This window comes from Trachurus trachurus, assembly GCF_905171665.1.
Source record: "Trachurus trachurus genome assembly, chromosome: 21".
NCBI lineage: Eukaryota > Metazoa > Chordata > Actinopteri > Carangiformes > Carangidae > Trachurus > Trachurus trachurus.
In genome coordinates this window covers 9,764,541-9,783,239 of record NC_139899.1, presented here as the reverse complement: position 1 = coordinate 9,783,239, position 18,699 = coordinate 9,764,541, and the positions used below count along the sequence as shown (strand labels likewise).

The 18,699-nt window shown below is 40.7% G+C and overlaps 1 protein-coding gene across 4 annotated transcripts in view; it reads right to left on the bottom strand.

Annotated features, from left to right (window-relative positions):
• LOC311004609 (partitioning defective 3 homolog B-like) overlaps nt 1-18,699 on the bottom strand; it is a 199,565-nt gene that overhangs the window by 65,357 nt on the left and 115,509 nt on the right. For all 4 annotated transcript variants that reach the window (XM_083996723.1, XM_083996724.1, XM_083996726.1 and 1 more), the window contains exons 20-22: nt 15,856-16,087; nt 5,268-5,378; nt 4,500-4,871 (exon numbers count right to left, since the gene is read on the bottom strand). In XM_083996723.1, coding sequence (XP_083852849.1) covers nt 4,500-4,871; nt 5,268-5,378; nt 15,856-16,087 — 715 coding nt within the window. The remainder of the gene's footprint in view (nt 1-4,499; nt 4,872-5,267; nt 5,379-15,855; nt 16,088-18,699) is intronic.

Here is an 18,699-nt window from a genome sequence, read left to right as displayed (position 1 = left end):
GGTTCCCTCGCTGCTTCTTTCCCTATGGAAGCCACTCAGGCCCTCAGATCTGCCCATCTGTACCGACATGGATGTGAGGCAGAGTAGCTGCAGGGGAGAAGGACTGTATGTCCTCACCAAGCTGCTATGATTGAAACGTACTAACCCTTTTTTTTCTACTAAGGTGCACACTTCATTCACACTCGGCTGGTTTTCACCACCACCAGTATCCCAGCTGGTTGAAAACAATCACTCATGTAGACGATGACACAAGTCTGCTCTTGGGTCATGGGGTCAGTACTGTATAGATAATCACACACCATGTTCCCTGAGCAGATATTAACCGTCCACTATTTCCACCTGTATTTGGGTAATTGGTTATACAGTACACAGTGATGGCAAGTAACAAAGCACAAATACTTTGTTACTGTACTTGAGTAGAATTTTCAGGTACTTTGTACTTTTACAGTAGAAGTATTTATTTTTCAGCTCCAAACTCACTCATACAGCAGTCAGTGACCTCAGGTGACAGAACAACAACGACAGTCTCAGAACAGATCAGTGAGCGCTGCCGCTGGGACTTTTAGAATTAGCGGTTTTGATTCTCGTGTCGGACGTTGTGCTTGAGTGGTAGTGGAAAAGCTTAAAAAAAAAAAAAAAAAGAATCTGTAAAGAATCTTGGTATTTTTGCCATCTCTGGTTATACATTAATCAGTTCGAAATTTGATGAAAAACAACCTGAAAACACAGGTGTGAACAAGCAGTAGGCTATTTGCCTCTTGCATCAAAATGAAAGAGCCTGTTTGAGAGCCAGTAAAGGATGACATCAGATTGTAGGAAATAATTTCCATTGAGCAAAGAAATCAGTAAAAAAAAAAAAATAGAGATAGGGAGTGATACAGTAGATTATTCATGGAGATAATTAAATTTCAGCCTGTTTATACGAGCAAGTGCAGCAGCTGTGTCTGTGCTTCTTCTCCAAAACACCTCAATGCTTTTCTCTGTGTTTGTGTGTGTAATCTTTACCTAATGTACATATTCTCTCTGTCTCTCTCTCTCTCTCTGTGTGTGTGTATGTGTGTGTGTGTGTGTGTGTGTGTGTGTGTGTGTGTGTGTGTGTGTGTGTGTGTGTGTGTGTGTGTGTGTGTGTGTGTGTGTGTGTGTGTGTGTGTGTTTGCGCTTGCATGGGTTTACTACATGAGGCTGCATAAACTCTGCCACGCATAAGGAATTGAGCTTCCGGTGCCCTTTAGAATTAAAGCTGGTGGGCTGGTTGAGATGCAGACAGTGTGATGTATGTGCTGTGTGGGTAAATTACTGTCTTCCCATAACAGAGTCATTAAAGCAAACAACTGGTAAATTAAAAATAAAAATGAACTTAGTAATCTCAAATACCACTGCCTCAGAGTCTGAAATTCCAAACTATGATTGCCACACATTTCCGTCTTTGTCAGCAGTCTGAAGAAAGTGACATGATGTTTCAAGTGCTTTTGTGTATTTGAATATCACATGGCGGGTAATTCTGTTTTAGTGAACACAACTTTTCCCGTTATTACTGGTTGATTTGCTCCTGCCATCGTTCTATTTTTTGACAGATACAGTATGTACAGTATCAACTCTTGTTGCTCCCCCAAGTCACACCTGCAGACATAAAAGCAAGCTGCCTCAGGCTCAGTGCCAGAGTCACATTACTAAGAAATTCATGAAGATTCACCAGTAATTACAGAATACATGGGCAAGCAAGGGCAATAAAACATACAGTATCTGACACAAAGTCACTGCCGCATAGTATCACTGACAAGATAAGAAATGACTGTACAGGCAGGATGGCACGACTGAAACAAAACATTACATATATTTAGACTAATGATTATTGGCCGCACAACTGTAAGTTACCGTTTCATAATGAATTCATTAACTTGATTAACTAAATGTTCCAAAAGAAGTGGGTAGAAGTGGGAAAGTTAATTGCTTTACAGTTCAAAGAGAAACAAAACAAGGAACACAGTCTATGGCAGCTCACCTCACCTGGTGCAGCATGTGCCCTCTCTTTCTCCATCCCCAATTAGCCCTGTCTTTCTCTCTCACAAAAAACACTAATAACTTCAACAAAAAAAGACAACTTTCCCAAGTAAATGAAGCCAAAGTCACAGCCCAGTCTTTGTCTCTGAATTATACATTTGATCATTGTGGTTGGAAAATTAGACCATACTGTAGGTGGTCTAGTCCACAACTGTTATCAGTATTTGTCTATTTTTATTGATTGATTGATTTAATTATTATTTTTTCTTCCTTTTTGCTTTATTTTCATCTTATTTTTATAGTACTTATTTAGCGAAGGGAAGAGGTGAAGGGAGGGAGAATAGGGAGAAAAAGTAAGAATGTCTTGTTTAATTTGCTGTAACTTGCAAACAAAAACTAATAAACGCATGCTTAAAAAAAAGGAAACGTTGTTGTTTCTTTCGTTAACACTTGAAAGAATAAAGATATTTGTGTCATTCCAATACTGAAACTTAGCACTCACAATTTGGTGTGAGTTCTACAGTCGCCGTTTTTGTCACTGCATTACTCTTAGTCTGTGTGTGTGTGTGTCAGTCGGTGCGCCTCATTGCTTACTGTAGCTTAGGTGCTGATGGAATGGAGTCTGTAGCGATTTTGTTTATCTTGGTCTCCCACATGCACAACAGGGCTCTCGCCGCCCTTGATGCACGGTAACACAGAGCCACGCGCACACAGACACCGCTGACACACTACCTTCTTTTTTTGGCACCATCGATTACCATCAGCCAATACCTGGACTTCCTTCTGTCTGCATCATCAGGTTTCAGGAAGTGATGATAAATGAACAGCGATATCTGCCAGCACTGCTGTGGCCACGGGTATAGGTTTCCAAAATCAAGACATTTTAAAACTCGCTTTCATCTTTTTTAAGGAAAGAAAGAAAGAAAGAAATGCAGAGAATGTAGAAAATAAAGACTGGATAAATAAATAAACTAAATAGCTTCAAATTAGCACGGTCAAAAACTGAGATCAAATTCCTCTTCCTGAAAAACTCAATCTGGATCGATCCGATTCATTTGTCTAGTTCATTATAAAATTGTTCATCTAAACACTCTTCTTACTGGCTCTGGATATGTCCGTAAACCTAAGGACATGAGGATATCATTTTCATATCAGTGTACAACATACTGATCTTTAACTGACAAGCAGTCGTGTGTAAACCTTCCCCTTGGTTTTGTTTCTGTGTGTGTGCAGGATCCTGTGTCCTATGCATTGGATTTTTTTTTCAAGTCAAGGTCAAAAGAGTCAGGAGTTTGTTTAAATACAGTAGATGCTATAATGCAGGAAAGAAACAATACAAGAAAAACACAGAGCCAAAAAAACATCTCTGTGAAGGCCTGCCACCCCATCAAACAGGTTTACTTCCTCGGTTGAAGTCAAGTACAAAAATAAGATGGATGGGTGTGTGGGTGTGTGTGTGTGTGGATATATTCAAAAGTATGTGAGCTGAGACTGACATAAAAAGCCAAGGAGTCGAGATTGTTGAGCTGAGAGGAACACTGAGCCTGGCTGAAATGTACTTTTCCTTGACTGACACACACACACACACACACACACACACACACACACACACACACACACACACACACACACACACACACACACACACACACACACACACACTTGTTTTACAACATTTTTTTATTTTTTATTTTTTACTAGGTTGGGGATTGTCAATGACATCATTTTAACCTGAAACCTTAAACCAAGTCTTAACCCTAAAACGGCCATTTAAACTTGTGGGGTCCCTGCAAAGCTGTGGACTTCCAGTTCTTTGAACCCATGAATATAGTAAAACAAGCACCCAGACACACACACACACACACACGTATGTGTTTGGACATTTATGCTGTCAAACTGAAACTCAAAGCAAGCAAAAAAATTATTCAATCTCTTCTTTTGGTCCGTCTGTCTCTATCTCTGTTTTGCTCTCCGTCAAACGAACACACACACACACACACACAAACTGGCTGGTGTCAGAAAAACTTGATTTAGATGGGAGCAGGTGAGAGCGGGAGAGAGAAATATGAAGCATCAGCAAAACAGAAAAAAAAAAGAATGGCAGACTCTCAAACCGAGGAGAGAGAGAACAGGGTGTGAGTCAGAATATCTCTTGGTTTTTTGGGCACATACTTTGTTCTATAGTCAGCAGATAGCTGGCCGGTAGAATCACGCATCTTTAGGTAAACCCACACTGTGCCTTTGATGCAGCACCTATCAGGGCACCCAAGGGCTCCCCTGGGGGTCTAGTTTAAGGTTAACCCAGGTTAATCAGATTTGAATAAGTATATACCAGAATAAAATTTAAGGAAAAAATGACAAAATACAAAAGTATGTATGTATGTGCCACTGTGTCCAACATCTGTGCCAGACATGTTTTCAAAACAAACTAATATCCACCATCATTGGAAGATGGAGTTTTAGTCTTTTCCAAGTACGAGGAGGTCACAGTGTCTTACCTGTCATTGGCCGGAGCAGGAGGAGATGTCGTTCCGGCTCCCCTCGGTTTATTCACCTTTGCATACAGCCTATCGATGTGGTCATCATCTGGGATGGCTCCGGGGTCATTAGCATGATTTCCATGCCCTGGAAAAGTAGGTGGGCTTTGGGGGGCTGCGGCGTGGGCATGGCTGGGATGAAATGTACCGTAAGGAGGCGCTTGAGTCGGTGGCTGCGGAGCTGAGCCCATATCTCTGTCCCTGAAGGATTGTATCCGGGCATAGTTGGGGTCTGCGTCATCATCCTCAACATCTGGATATGCAGACCCACCCCCACCACCTGGCTGGTCCCTGGACCTCTGCTCTCGTAGCTCAGGATGCCCCGCCTCAATTCTGACAAACAGAAAGAGAGCAAGTTAAGACATCTGACATTACTGAATGCAGTAGACTGGGGCAAACTTTAACCTGACACTACAGTGTACACCATGTCTGACGATGCATAATGAGTGAACAAGGGCTACCAAAGAGAAAAGAGCACTGTAAGTAAAGAGCTAATGAGTGACAAGTGTGTAATAGTGAGAAAGAGAAAGAAGAAATGAATTACAAAGAAGCTAATGAAGAGATTTCAGTGGGTTTCGAAGACCATGAATGAACAATTATCTGTGATTTAGGCCAAAAACAATATGGTCACAGAATTGTCGTCAATGAGAAAAGACACAAAATTATATTCTGAATATGTGCCGAATCTGAGTCAGAGCGCAAAACATAATTATCATCTCATCTCCCCACCTTTCCCTCTCGTCTTTCATCCTCTCCAGCTCATGATCACTCAGGACGTCTGACTTCTGCCGCTGCAGAGCTGCTTTCGCCTCCTTCTTCTCTTCTTTCTTCTTTCCAAATCTGGACAGAGAGAGACAGCGATACAAACAGAAAGACACAGGACGCATTGACAAAGGGAGAGAGAAAAGGAGAGAAAAAAAACCTCATGTTATAATTTCTCTGTGTAGAGGTTTCAAAAGTCTTCAACAGAACGTGGTAGTGTGGGAGGAGATGAGGAACAAACACCACATTAACACCATTCTGACAACAAACGTGGACTTTGTAAACCGTGCGCAAGCCAACGCAGTGATATGAGCACATATAGCCGCACGGTGCGAGAGCTCCTGTTGCAGTTTGTGACTCAGTGTCAAGAGTTGAATCATCTCTGCTTCTCTCTCACCCATCGCTTCACACATGCAACTAAATATAACGAGATGCACATAATGGTAAATAAAAAGTAAGCCCGCCTAAAACTCTTGCTCCAATTTCAAAGCAGCACAACACTGTTCAGCACCACTGCCAACTGGTTGGTGCTCTTACTTGTAGGTCCTGTTGAGACCTGGTATTGCAAATTAAAGGATTCGTCTGGAGATCGGATCCCACACAGACCACATTCAAAAGTGATCTGGAATCAATATAGTATATATATTTACCTCTTCTCATGAAATGACTATAACAATGTGATTTATTCTTGATAGGTAATGAGTATATCTTCTCAAAATGTCTTCACTGTGAAAATATAATCAGAATTAACCTTTATAATGTGAATAAAAGAGGAATGTGTCTGAAATCAGTGTAGATTTACACATGTGTACTGAGATCTGGCACATTTCCATCATGAGAAGAGTTATTTGTGGTGGCCCACACTGATTTCCACAGGATCTGCATGATAGGCATTGGGAAAATGTAAAAGGTAATGTTGTGATTATTCTTGCATGTACTGCGACTGATACTTTGAGTTACAAATTCAGTGTTTAATTTTCAAGTTTTCTTTTTTGTTGTTTTAATGATGTTGATGTGAGTTTTGTTGGGCCTTCTAACAAACATGTTGCTTTACACTGTATCTGGAGAATATGATTTGCAGGCAGGAGCAACTCTGTAGCAACACAAAAGGTGCTAATGAACAACACTGACACTCATTCACATTTCACCCTTTCTGGAAAAGAAAATGCAGCTCCTATGATTTAGATATTGCACTTAAACATCTTGCAATTTTGATTATACTTCAGTTGGTTAGTCCTTCTGCTACATTTATAGTTTACACTTTTTTAAAACTATTTTAAATGGGTGCTACAGTATCTTACGGTATTTGACTGTGAAACCTGCACAGGGATGTTCATTGATTTGCTCAGCCCAACCCCCAACCTTTTCCTCCCCATCTCCCTCTCTCTCCCTCCCTCTCACATGACAACGGATCCATCTGTCACCGTCAAAATGGCTAAAAACAACACTCTTCAAACAGGAATAATGCCTGTGATTATCTGCTTAACAAGTAGGGAATTAAGATCTGGTCCCTGAAAATACATTTTAAAGCCAAGTGTAAACCTAGAGTGTCCACTTGTGGTCAGATCACCCGTGATTCATTTTACTGCCACAGATACTAACCATGCCCTGAAGTTAACGCTCTAGCAAAGTCATGTTCAAATTGAAATACTCCTACAACTTAATAGCTGCCTCCTCCTCCTCCTCATTCCCTCCTCTTGCCGTTCTTTCCTCAACATGGACAACATCCCAGAACAGCCCAGCAGTGATGCAGTGAGTAGGATGTGGTTAATTGACACAGTCAAACCTGCTAAATAATTAACATCTCCAACCTGCAAACTGTGACCTTATAACACGCCTAATGTTTTATTTATCTAGTGAATGTATTGATGTTATATCCTTTTGTCTACAGTTCCGCTACCCACTGCTGCTGACATTTTCAAAGTATCAATATACCTGTTTGTGCATTATTTAAAACACCACTCATGGCCATTTGGAAGCGTGTGATTTTGTGTGTGACTGGTTTGTTACTTAACGTGTGTACATCTGTGTATTGGTGTAGTTTAAAGAAACGTTGTATTATGCATGCTGAGCTGTTGAGTTTCACCCAAATGCCTAATGTGGACTGGTAAAAAAGCCTATTTACCTCCTACAGAGCAGGAGTCAATGGCCAATGAAAGGCTACAACTGTGTGTGCATTTGTCTCACAAGGGACAAGGCTTCCTCTAATTACTGCTACCTACGGTGTTAAAGGCTTACCCTTTCTTTCAACTCTCTCCCTTACCTTCACTTACCCCTCTCTTTCACCTCTATACCTTCTTACCTTTTTTTTCTCCCGTTTTACCCCAGCACACTCTCCTCTCTCTCATTACCCTCATTTCTCTCTATCCATAGCTCACCTTACCTTCACCCCTTCATCTCTCCATCTCATTTGACGTTTTCCTCCTTTCCCCTAGCTATCAAAGACTTTTCTCGCTGCACTTAACCTCGACCGTCCCCTCCTTTCCACTCTTTTATGCTGTCATTCCTATTTCCTCTCTTGCCATACGGTGAAGACTGATTACAACAAGCAAGCAGCTGTTTTATTTATCTATGGAAGAATTACCTACATGTGGTGGCAGGAGTGGGAGAAGTGACAACTACAGCTTAATTAAGCAACATCCTTTTAGATGGGTGATCAGTGGGCTATCCTAGGGAGCCACACATTAATAGACACAAGATTATATTTTAATCAACAATTATGCTGGCTTTCCATAAGTTCAACAAAAATAAAATGGAAAGGATTTTTAATTACATGTATAGTGTAATAATTACACAAAGTGTGTCTCTGTGTGCGTCTGTGACCTTTTGCAAGTGAGGAAGGAAAAAAGAAAATAATGTAGAAATTGAATATGACACATTTGAGACACCGTAGGACAGAAAAGTCAGATTAGAGAAAAACGAGAACGTTCCTTTCTCCTGCCACTGCTGTCAGGTTGAGAACAGAAGGTGTCTGAAATAACATCCATCTGAGATTATTTGTTTTTGCTCATGCACATGAGTAAACATAACTAAACAATAAATAAATGGAATGAATAAATGAAAAACAACTTTGACATCTGAAAATAATGATGGCCCTAAGTGGAAAAGCAAATGTAAAATGAAAGTGAACCTAAAAACTATAAGTTTATATAACACACACACACAGGCAGAGTGTCCGGTTTTAACATTATCATTTGAGAATCGTTTCACAAGGAATATCAGTCGGAACAGCTGATTAGCAGCCAGTTAAGATGAATACATTATCTCTTGTTCTGTCATTACTGGGAACAGAATGATGACTTGTGAATATTCATGACCTAACACCACAATCTGTATGGAAAGTGTATGGCTCATTCATTTGCATGTGAGAAAGATCTAATTATGACAAATACATGCACAGGTTTTTTTTTTTTATATATATATATACTTCCATCTGTGACAGAAAAGGTAGGGAAGAGAAAACAACGTTCAGCATTTTCGTATCTGACGTCTCACCAAAGTTTAGTTAAGCAGTTTCAAATAAACAACATGTACCACAACAAAGTATGCTGAAGAAAACAGAAGACCTGATACGACTCCATAAGAACCTGTCTCACTCTGTTCCCAGCTAATCACCTTGAATACATTTCCAAATATCAGTTCCATTAAACAAATCAAGCAGCAGCGGCTACAGGAGAACACTCCATCACTGTCAGCTCTGTCCAAACTCTCAATCGTTCAACAACTTTACTGCATATGCTACAGATGACCACGAACAGCCGTGTCATTTTGGGTTTAGCCTTTAGCTTAGCTTGGAAAGACATGTTGTTCTTTGATGTTTTGTTGATGAGCTAAAATATAATGTGACACCTCACATTAAAGGGATAATTCAACATTTTGGCAAATTGGACCATTGCCATAATCCCTATAGTCGGTAGTCAGTAGGTTCGTTACCTTTAATTGTCGGTGCAAGATATTTTTAGAACGGCAGAGCAGAGCCGCGAGCTGCTCAGAGCTACGCTGCGGAGGCTAATGGGATTTCTTGGTTTCCCTCATCAAACTCATCAAATACACAATCCAACAACTCCAAAAAGCTCGTAACGAACCTACTGCTATGACTATAGGGATTATGGCAATGGGCCAATTTGCCAAAATGTTGAACTATCCCGTTAACCCAAAAATCCAACTTTCCCTTGTTGACCTGTATGACATCACCTGATAAAACATCAGTAGGTCTAACAGTAAAACTGGTTCTACCAATAAACACCCACAAATCCACACACACGCGCTCTATTTACTTTACTATTTACTTCTTTATTCACATTCACTAAGACTTGCTATCAGGAGTGATGAACAGCGAGCAGAGGGCTGTTCCACACTTGTGCCTCTGAATGGTCCATGACGTGAAACCCCACTGACAAATGAGTAGGAAACGAGTGCAAACATCTGTGACTCTCACTTGGCCTATTCTCTCCATTCTTCCGCTGCTCTCTCGCTCCCTCCCTCTGCCACTCCTTAGACACACCTCCCTTTGCCAGGGTTAGCGAATGGATCCCAGAGGGAATGGGTGATTGACAAGTGTGCCGCGATAACAAGCGCACGCACGCACACACACACAGGACTGGCAGGCATGACAACAGTCAGTGACACACCAATGACTTCCTGTCATGATGTGTGATTGACAGCTGGTGGGTCCTTACCCCCTTTCAAGCATGTGCTCTCTAATTATGAAACAATGACAGGCGATGTCTGGTCAGACAACAGGGTTTTTTTTGTTTTTTTTCTCCCTACATAAAGAGATTGAAGCAGCCTCAAACAAATTTTTCACCGTGTTTACCCAAACCGGTCTGTGGTGACTTAGATGAGTCATAACTGATCAAAAGAAGCCTTTAAACCCAATAGATATTTATAAGAATGTACGGCTTTAAGTTTGTGACCTGCTTCACATTATGTAATCGGGTGGCTGTTACTCAGAGTACCGTTGATGCATGGATCTGTGTGAAGGATAGAAAAAGTGCAAAATGTTGGTTAAAGGCTATGTATGAATGAATACCAAACAGTTAAAAATAATCGGGATAAGATTTTGATATTTAGACTTGGGTAAATATAAAAAATAAAATAAAATATTGCATATCTTATCTGATTTCATTCTGGTTGAGACCGAACATTTAAATATTTCATATACTGTACAGCAAACTTACTGTTCAGGAAAAAAAAAATCCCAAATGCTTCTTTGAAGACCTATGTGAACTGACGGCTTACATGTCCACATACACAATTTCCACCTGAGCTGACTTCTACAAGACTGAAATACACTGGTGCTTTTTACAGATTACTTTGATTTAATGGAAAACACCGACCAATCAGAAAACCTACTGCAAATGATAGGGGCCACAGCAACAAAGTAAGTCCATTTTCTACCATCAACCCTTTCATCTAAGCACACAGACGTACAGTATGAACAGACTTGGGCTAATAGGCCTAGCATGGAGCTCAACTATAACAGACCCCACAATGGAGGTAGTCAGTCCTAATGGGCCCCACCGTCGAGATGGGCTAATAGTCCCAATGATGGAGCACTTAAAGTCTAACAGAGGTGCTGTATTATGACCAGCTGGGGAGAGTGGAGAAGGAAAGAAGCGAAAAATGGGGGAAAATATGGGGGGAGAGTGTAATTATAGGCATCAATCAGAGGTAGAGAAAAGAAAAAGGCTTAATACTCAGAGGAGGATGGTGTAACCTCAACTTTTTGTGCTGCCCAACCTCTTCTTTTTCACCAAATTATCTTTACATGTTGTTCTTTGAGTTTTTTCCCTGGGGTAAACATCTTTCTCAATAAAATGAAAGTATATTATTCAGCTGTCAGTCAGCACAAACATATATGCACATGGACACAGCAAAGAGAGCAACATGGGCAAGATGGAGGTGAGTACAGCAGTGCATGATTACAACCAGGCAGACAACCATGCATTTATTATCATATATTCTCATAAATTCACACCAACCAAATCTGAAAATGAACAGCATGCACACACGTACTTTACAACACAGTGAGGGACATTCACATAAACACACTGGCAGCAACAGCATCTGTCCCTCTGGTTCTGGTGGACCCGGTCCTGTGACTGTCCCACTCTCACCTATTAGATTAGCTTTACTTTCCCTCACTCTCTCCTCAATAGTCAGCCACACACACACACACACACACACACACACACACCACACTCTCAACCCACGCTAATTGTGTTTGTAGACCATTAAGCTATGGTTGTAGGTTTGAGTGTGAGCTTGTGTCTGTGTGTCAGATTTGTTTGTTCTTACTTAAACATTGCTGTTTGAGGAAGAAAGAGAAGGATACACAGATCACACAGGGTCGTACAACTGCAGTCAATTTGGAGAGTATAAATATGCAAACACACACACACACACACACACACACACACACACACACACACACACACACACACACACACACACACACACACACACACACACACACACACACACACACACACACACACACACACACACACACACACACACACAGTCTGAAGAAGATTCACAACGACCACGTGCCAACTATATGACAACCATCTGACTGTGTGACCAATCGTGTTTTATCACCACATGAATATTCATAATGGTTGGGTGGCTTTCACCATGTGCTCACACACACATACACACACACGCAGATGATTGGCATAGCTGATTGGCAGGTGGCAGCAGTTCAGATGACACAGCCAGCTGTCCATTTTAAAGGGTATTTACAACAAATATTCACATCCTGACTCTATTATCTGGGTTAATAGTGTAAATGAAACATTACAGTAATTCCATTAAGATGTTCTGCACCTCTGCACCCTCTCTTCATTAAAATGCAGAACTGAATTATTTACCAGCCATTTTTGGAGATTACAGTTTAAACTGGGGAAACCAGTGGACAGAGTTCCTCCATAAGAGAGAAATCAAGGATGGAGATATTAAAGGGATATTACCTATTTGTCGCCGCAACTGGCGCGTGGATAGAGCCATAATGTGTCAAATGTGTGAAGCAACAGATGACAAATATTCACATTTGCTACCATAAAACCGGAGGTGTGTGGAGAAAGGTGGACTACGCTGTACTGCCCTTTCCTTCAGACCATTAGGCCAATCAGAGTTGGCCTTAGATGAATGTGACAAATCAGCAGCTCAGCTTAGATCGAACTGTAGTGAATAGCACCAATTTGCCTTCTCAGTCTACCACCATTACATGCAATCAAATGCAGATAGGGAAATGAATGTGGGGGCAGCAGACAAGAGAGGGAAAAAAAATGAAATGATGCAAAGATTAGGAGGGGAGGAGGCGTTACAGAACTATGACTAAAAAGAGTGGAAGGAGAGAAAAGGTTGAGATTATCACTGGGCTCCAATCAAGACCCTCTCAAAGTGATGAGAGATGGGGTGTAGAGGACAGGTCTAAATATATCCTTGGGTATATTACATGGTTTCTTAAGGCACTTAAGGAAAGAAGTGAAGGGGGAATTGGTGGTTAGATGAAAGGATGGATGGAGACATAAGAGCACTAAAGGATGGCTTGGTTTGATTGAACTGGAGAATCCACTGGTAATACTTAGTTTGCAAATTGCTCCAAACTAACACCACAGAACCATGCGTTGAGTGATTACAGGTGAGGAAATGAGCAGGAGATGACAAAGGTCAAGACTGAGTCAAAATCCACAGGTAAGAGGTAAAAACTATGATTGTGTTTGAATGCCACCAGAGTGAGGAGGTTTTTTAGGGGGGATGATTGGGACATTATGATATATTAAGGGCGTTACAAGTTTTTGTTAGCCTATATGAGCAGGCTATACCATCTGTTGCAGGACTTTCTTTTTGACACCGGCTGTAATTTTTGGGTCATTGTCATGCTGCAGAATAAGTCTGAGACCGAGCAGAGGCCTCTCGGATGGTATTGCATAATGGATAAGACTCTACACATCTGAAGGGCCTAAACCTTTGCACAGTACTGTAAATGAATTCATATAAAGGGCTGGTAACAATAATAGATAACTGAGTGTTTTCTTTGGCCGATGCCAATACAAGAAAGAAAAATATTAATCTTATAATTTAAAAGAAAAAAATATATGTGATATACATTTGACTTATGATAAGAAGGAAAAAGTTAAATAAAACCTTTAGAGGCTTTACATTCTCTGGGACTAATTAATGGTTAGTTTTAGCGATTCAGTGTTTACAGAGTGTGAGGCTTTGAGAGGAACAGGCCGGCAGTCCTGTGTCATCATTCATCCTCCTGGAGTTCAGTTTTAGGTTTCAACTTGTGCAGTCACTGTTTTCATAACAACAACTGGTGTTGTGAGTGAAGAGGAACAGCCAGTTGTGGAGGAGGCTAACGATCACAGTTCTGTAACTTTGTCCTTTGCTTTTTCAACAGGTGTCTGGTAAATTGCTCACTCGTTGTCTCAGTTACCGACAAATTCTGTTGCACTCACGGATAACAAGCATTGTCACTATTGATTCAACTAAAATGTAGCCTCAGGTTTGTTCAGTGTGTGTGTGTGACTGTCAGCTGCATTTCTATTATTGGAACAATGACTTTCTTACTAAGTGTTTGATAATGTATCTGTCACTGAAGTTCCATGGTCACCAGTGTTTGTGAGTTATGCTTTAGTTGATTTGTCACATGTTACTAAGATGTAGGCTGCTAAAAGCAAAAATATGGAGGTGGAGACAATTTAATTGAAGTCACTTTTAGAAAAAAAAGACAAGAAAAAACAGGACCGTGCTCAGAACTTGTAAGGGACAAGTTGCACTAACTCTTGCTGCTGGATAGAAAACTCTCGTCAATGAAACAAAACTCTTCTCAGAGAAGAAAGAATGGTATTGCATACTGAACTGACCTTTCATCAATTTTGAATTACCGGGGCATTTCTTCTATTGCAACGTCTGTCACACCTTGAAAAACTGAACTATACAAAAAATCTAAAATGTGAATAAATAATAGTTGTAATAATATCATTCAAATAATGAAAATAATATTGTTGAAAACAGAACAACTTTCCAGTTGTGCCTCTAAAAAAATAGTTTCAGGTTACATCCCTGTTTAAAATCATAATACAATAGTAACCATTACAGTAGTGGGAAATTTTGTCAAGACTGTGCCGTATGAAGTCTTGAGTAATGGCTAAAAAGTGTTTTGTCAGATTCCCGTGACCATGACCTCTGACCTCTGACCACCAAAATCTAATTAGTTCATAATTGAGTCCTTCTGAAGCTTTGTGCCAGATCTGCAGAGGCTCTGTCAGGTAGTAATTGATATATCAACCCAACAAGAACAGGATGGATGAAGAGACAAGCACATTACCCAAAAACAATATGCCTGTGGCTCCAGCTGCTACCGGGTTTAACAGTAGTCGTAGTAGTTCAAGAAAAGTAACACACTGCACTCACACAGTCCACATCACACAGCTCTACACAGTCATCTCAAGTCCACTAAGTTTTCTTCTTTGTGCAGAAAAATGAGTGGGGATAATTGTCGACAGGCTTAGGCACAAAAAGCCGTTAATAGAGGAACACTTGTACTCACCAGGAGAACATTTCTCACCAGTGAACAGGAGAAAGCACAAAGCTAAGAATGACGACAACAATGTGGAGAAAAAAAAGGTGGGCGCATTCAAAGAGAGAGAGAGCACTCAACCTGTTCAATTAGGTGACATTAGTGGGTATTAGTCTAATTGCCTAATATTTCACTTTAAATAACATGCAATTCTGAGATATAATCACTGTGATAAAATGTGACTTTGAAATCTGGAAGTGTTTTTCTGGGTTCTGGTTCAGACAGACCGCTTTTGTGAGTGTATTTTTATAAAGACTGCGGCTTTATTGTGTAGCTCAGATTGCATGCAAGTGTTTTTTTCCTAAGATCCACATCTATGTAATGGTCATGTGAAATCCCACTTCAGTAACCACTGCAGTGGAAAAAAATAAAATAAAATACACAACATTAAGTAGGTATTTGAAAGAAAGCACAACTTGTTCATTGATACACTCAGTGTATGTGCCATTCACACTAGAAGAGATCGTGTTTAAGTTAATCACATGAAATAGTTGTGACAGATCATTTTCAGGACCTCTTAAGGAAATTAGGGAGCCACTCTAACAGAGGTCTGTGTGTGCCTGTGAGCAGGAGATAGTGTTTCATGTGTGAAATAAAAGACCTCGGTGTTTAGGGGTTATTTTGTCATGAATGCATGAGGTGAGCAGAGACTGCGCTGGTTTATGTGCCCAAATCCATACGGACTTTTGGATGACAAACTGGATTTTCTTTTTTTTTTTACATTGTGACTACATTTTAAGAGCAAGTCATCTAACCAACGCAAGACATGTTAATGATCAGTCAAAAAATATGTTGATACTGACAATGTCAACTGCTACTGATGTCTTATAAAACATGTATGTCCTATAGAGAGAGAACATGACTAGTGGTGCATGTGATACCAGACACACTGTATGTACTGTATCTTTATCACTAGAATAAGTTAAGAAAAATGGCACATCCCACTGCCTAGTTACTCACCTCAGAAGGCCAAATCCTATTTTCTTGCTTTTCTTCTCGGTCTCTTCGGGCTCCTCTGCTTTCTTTTTCTCTTTGTCTTTTCCTTTCGCCTTGTTCTTTTCTTTCTTCTTTGTTTTCGCTTTCTTTTTCTTGTCTTTTTTGTCTTTTTTCTCTTCTATCTGATCCCCCACTCCCTGGCGGGATGAACTACTTGCCGGGGTGTCACGGCCTGAACTCGGCTCTGAACCGTCATCTATAGGGGATGAAAGAAGAATAAGAACAGAAAGATGAGGATTAGAAGAAGCGATAGAAGATCATCACTTAAAAAAAAAAAAAAAGTAGCACAAGTTAGCGATGCACAGTCGATCAGCTGGCGATCAGAGGGTTTTCAGCGTCATCTGCTATAATTGATGACAGGTTGATCAGTCTGAGATATCTGATTCTGTTCATGTTAAAGTCATGCACTAAATGTCAGTTCAGGTTATGCACAACACAGTCACAGCTACGCACACACACACACAATCAGTGTGGAAGTTCTTAACGTGAATGAAAAAGTTTCTAATTTGTAAAACCTGTGGGCCAAAGAAAACCATGAAAAGCTTTAGTCACAACAAATTTAACCAGATTCAAAAACATTATCACCCAACTGAACTTGTCTTATTTCAAGAAGCTAGCAAAGACAAAATAGCTAAAAAAAAAACAAATAAACTTGGGGTTATATCCACTTCCATCAATTTGTTTAAATCAATAAAACCCGAGACTCAAACTGATCAGCACATGATGCCCCATCTCCACAACGGATTGGAGTTTACAGTGAATTAATTAACTCTTAGAAAATAAGAAAGCAAAAATGTTCAAGGCGTAAACGGTGATGCCTCATTACTTCTTCAACAGACTGGAGCTCTGGCCTTGAATAACAATCATCGTCGCACACACACTTACACACAGATCACTTGTCAGATTTTATAAGATAACCAAACCAAATTAGTTACTTCAATTGAGATTTAACTTTGTGTGGATCTTCACTTCACCCTTAATTACAAAGCCTGTCTTCCAACAGGACGGAAATATAATTGTCTGCCTATGTATGTGTGTCTGTCGTGTATCCGTGTGTGTGTCTGATTGGAGATCCACAGCCTCATTGCTACATGGTCGTCATCCATTGTCCTCCAGGTTCTCGTGAACTCCATTTCTCCTGTGTGGATGGATGGTGCCATTTTGACTGGATTCATAGTCCACAAGTGAGGATGTACCATTTATCTATGTAATGCGTGCTGTATACACATCTGCAAGCTGGTGTAACTATAGGGCCTTTGCCTCCTCATGAGTGTGTGACCACAGTGGCCGCAGCTGTGATTTCTATTAAACACTTGTTAAAGCCGTGTGCGCGTGTGTTTGTGTCTTTTCCGAGAGGGTTTTAAACACTTCTAAGAAATAATGATCCTCATTTACAAATGTTGTACTTTCTTTCTGTGGAAAACTCATTGTCCAAATCACAAAATGTATACAGACCACAGATTGTTCTGACCTACATAGAAATGAGGCTAATCAGGACTCAACGGGTTGAAGCTTGTAGTGTGTAACGCTGCCCTGTCAGCACTGTAGCATAAGTAAATACAAGTGGAAATGATAATGTGTGATTTGTTAGAAAACATGTCAGTGGAGCGAGCCAACATTAGGAACGCATCAACGTCATGTCAGTCAACGAGGTTGCTCACATTTTAATACAAAACAGAAACAGTAGAGTAGATTGTACTGTAAGTCATATACCCACCACAAACCACCAGAATGAAAATCCGCTGTTTACGACAGCTCCCCGACATTTGCAGGGTTGTGTGTGTGTGTGTGTGTGTGTGTGTGTGTGTGTGTGTGTGTGTGTGTGTGTGTGTGTGTGTGTGTGTGTGTGTGTGTGTGTGTGTGTGTGAAAAACAACACAAAAAAGAACACAAATGAAACAGAACTAAAGTAACACAACATGTGAGGAAAGACTGAAAGAGAAAGGGAGAAACAAGTATTTGCCACTAAAATCCGCCCCAGCTGACTTCAAACATCAAAGCCGGTGACTCAAAGCCTCTGTTGGAGCGGCCCTCTTCACAACTCAACTCACTGGAAACTGTGAAGCACTGTGGTATTATCCTGACTCACTCAGGATCCCACACGATGCATTATCTACAGTACATGACCCCAGATTGAATCGTACTTATGCACCAAAATGTTTCACCACTGGTCTGCAGGTAAAACCCTTTAATCCACCTCTCAGCGACTGACAGGTGATAATCAATAAGCTTTGATATTTGACATGGGACTTGAGGATATCATTTAAGGTGGAATGAAATGCAAACATGTAGAGAAAGAGAAACGTAGAGAGACGGAGAAAAACGAGAGAAATCCCCAGCGTGGGTAGCGGGGGGAAACTGTTATCTGTCAATTAACAGCGGCTCTCAAAGTGTTGAACATTTAGAAAGATGGTGACAGACGTGGCCACTGCGTGTGTGTGGTGTTGACATGCACTATTAGTTCTATCCTGTGTGAGAGTAGTGATCTGAAACAGCCCAACTCATTACTCTGCTGGTGACTGATAAGTGTTTGCTGCTAATAATACAGCAGGGAATTGAGCCCCCCCCCTCCCCTCCGCACAACCACCACCACCACCACCAGTCCCCCCACTGAAACAAACCAAACGGCCACCATTTAGCTCCCGGATAAATGGTTAAAGTGAAAGCCCCGACTCAACACTGAATCTTACCCTGTGATAAAATGCTGCTACACTGCTTCATATGTGTTGATAACGTGAGGCAGGATGTGCTTATTGTAAAGCCGTGGTCTAAGGCGTGAGCCATGCTATTGGGGAAATGGTGACATATG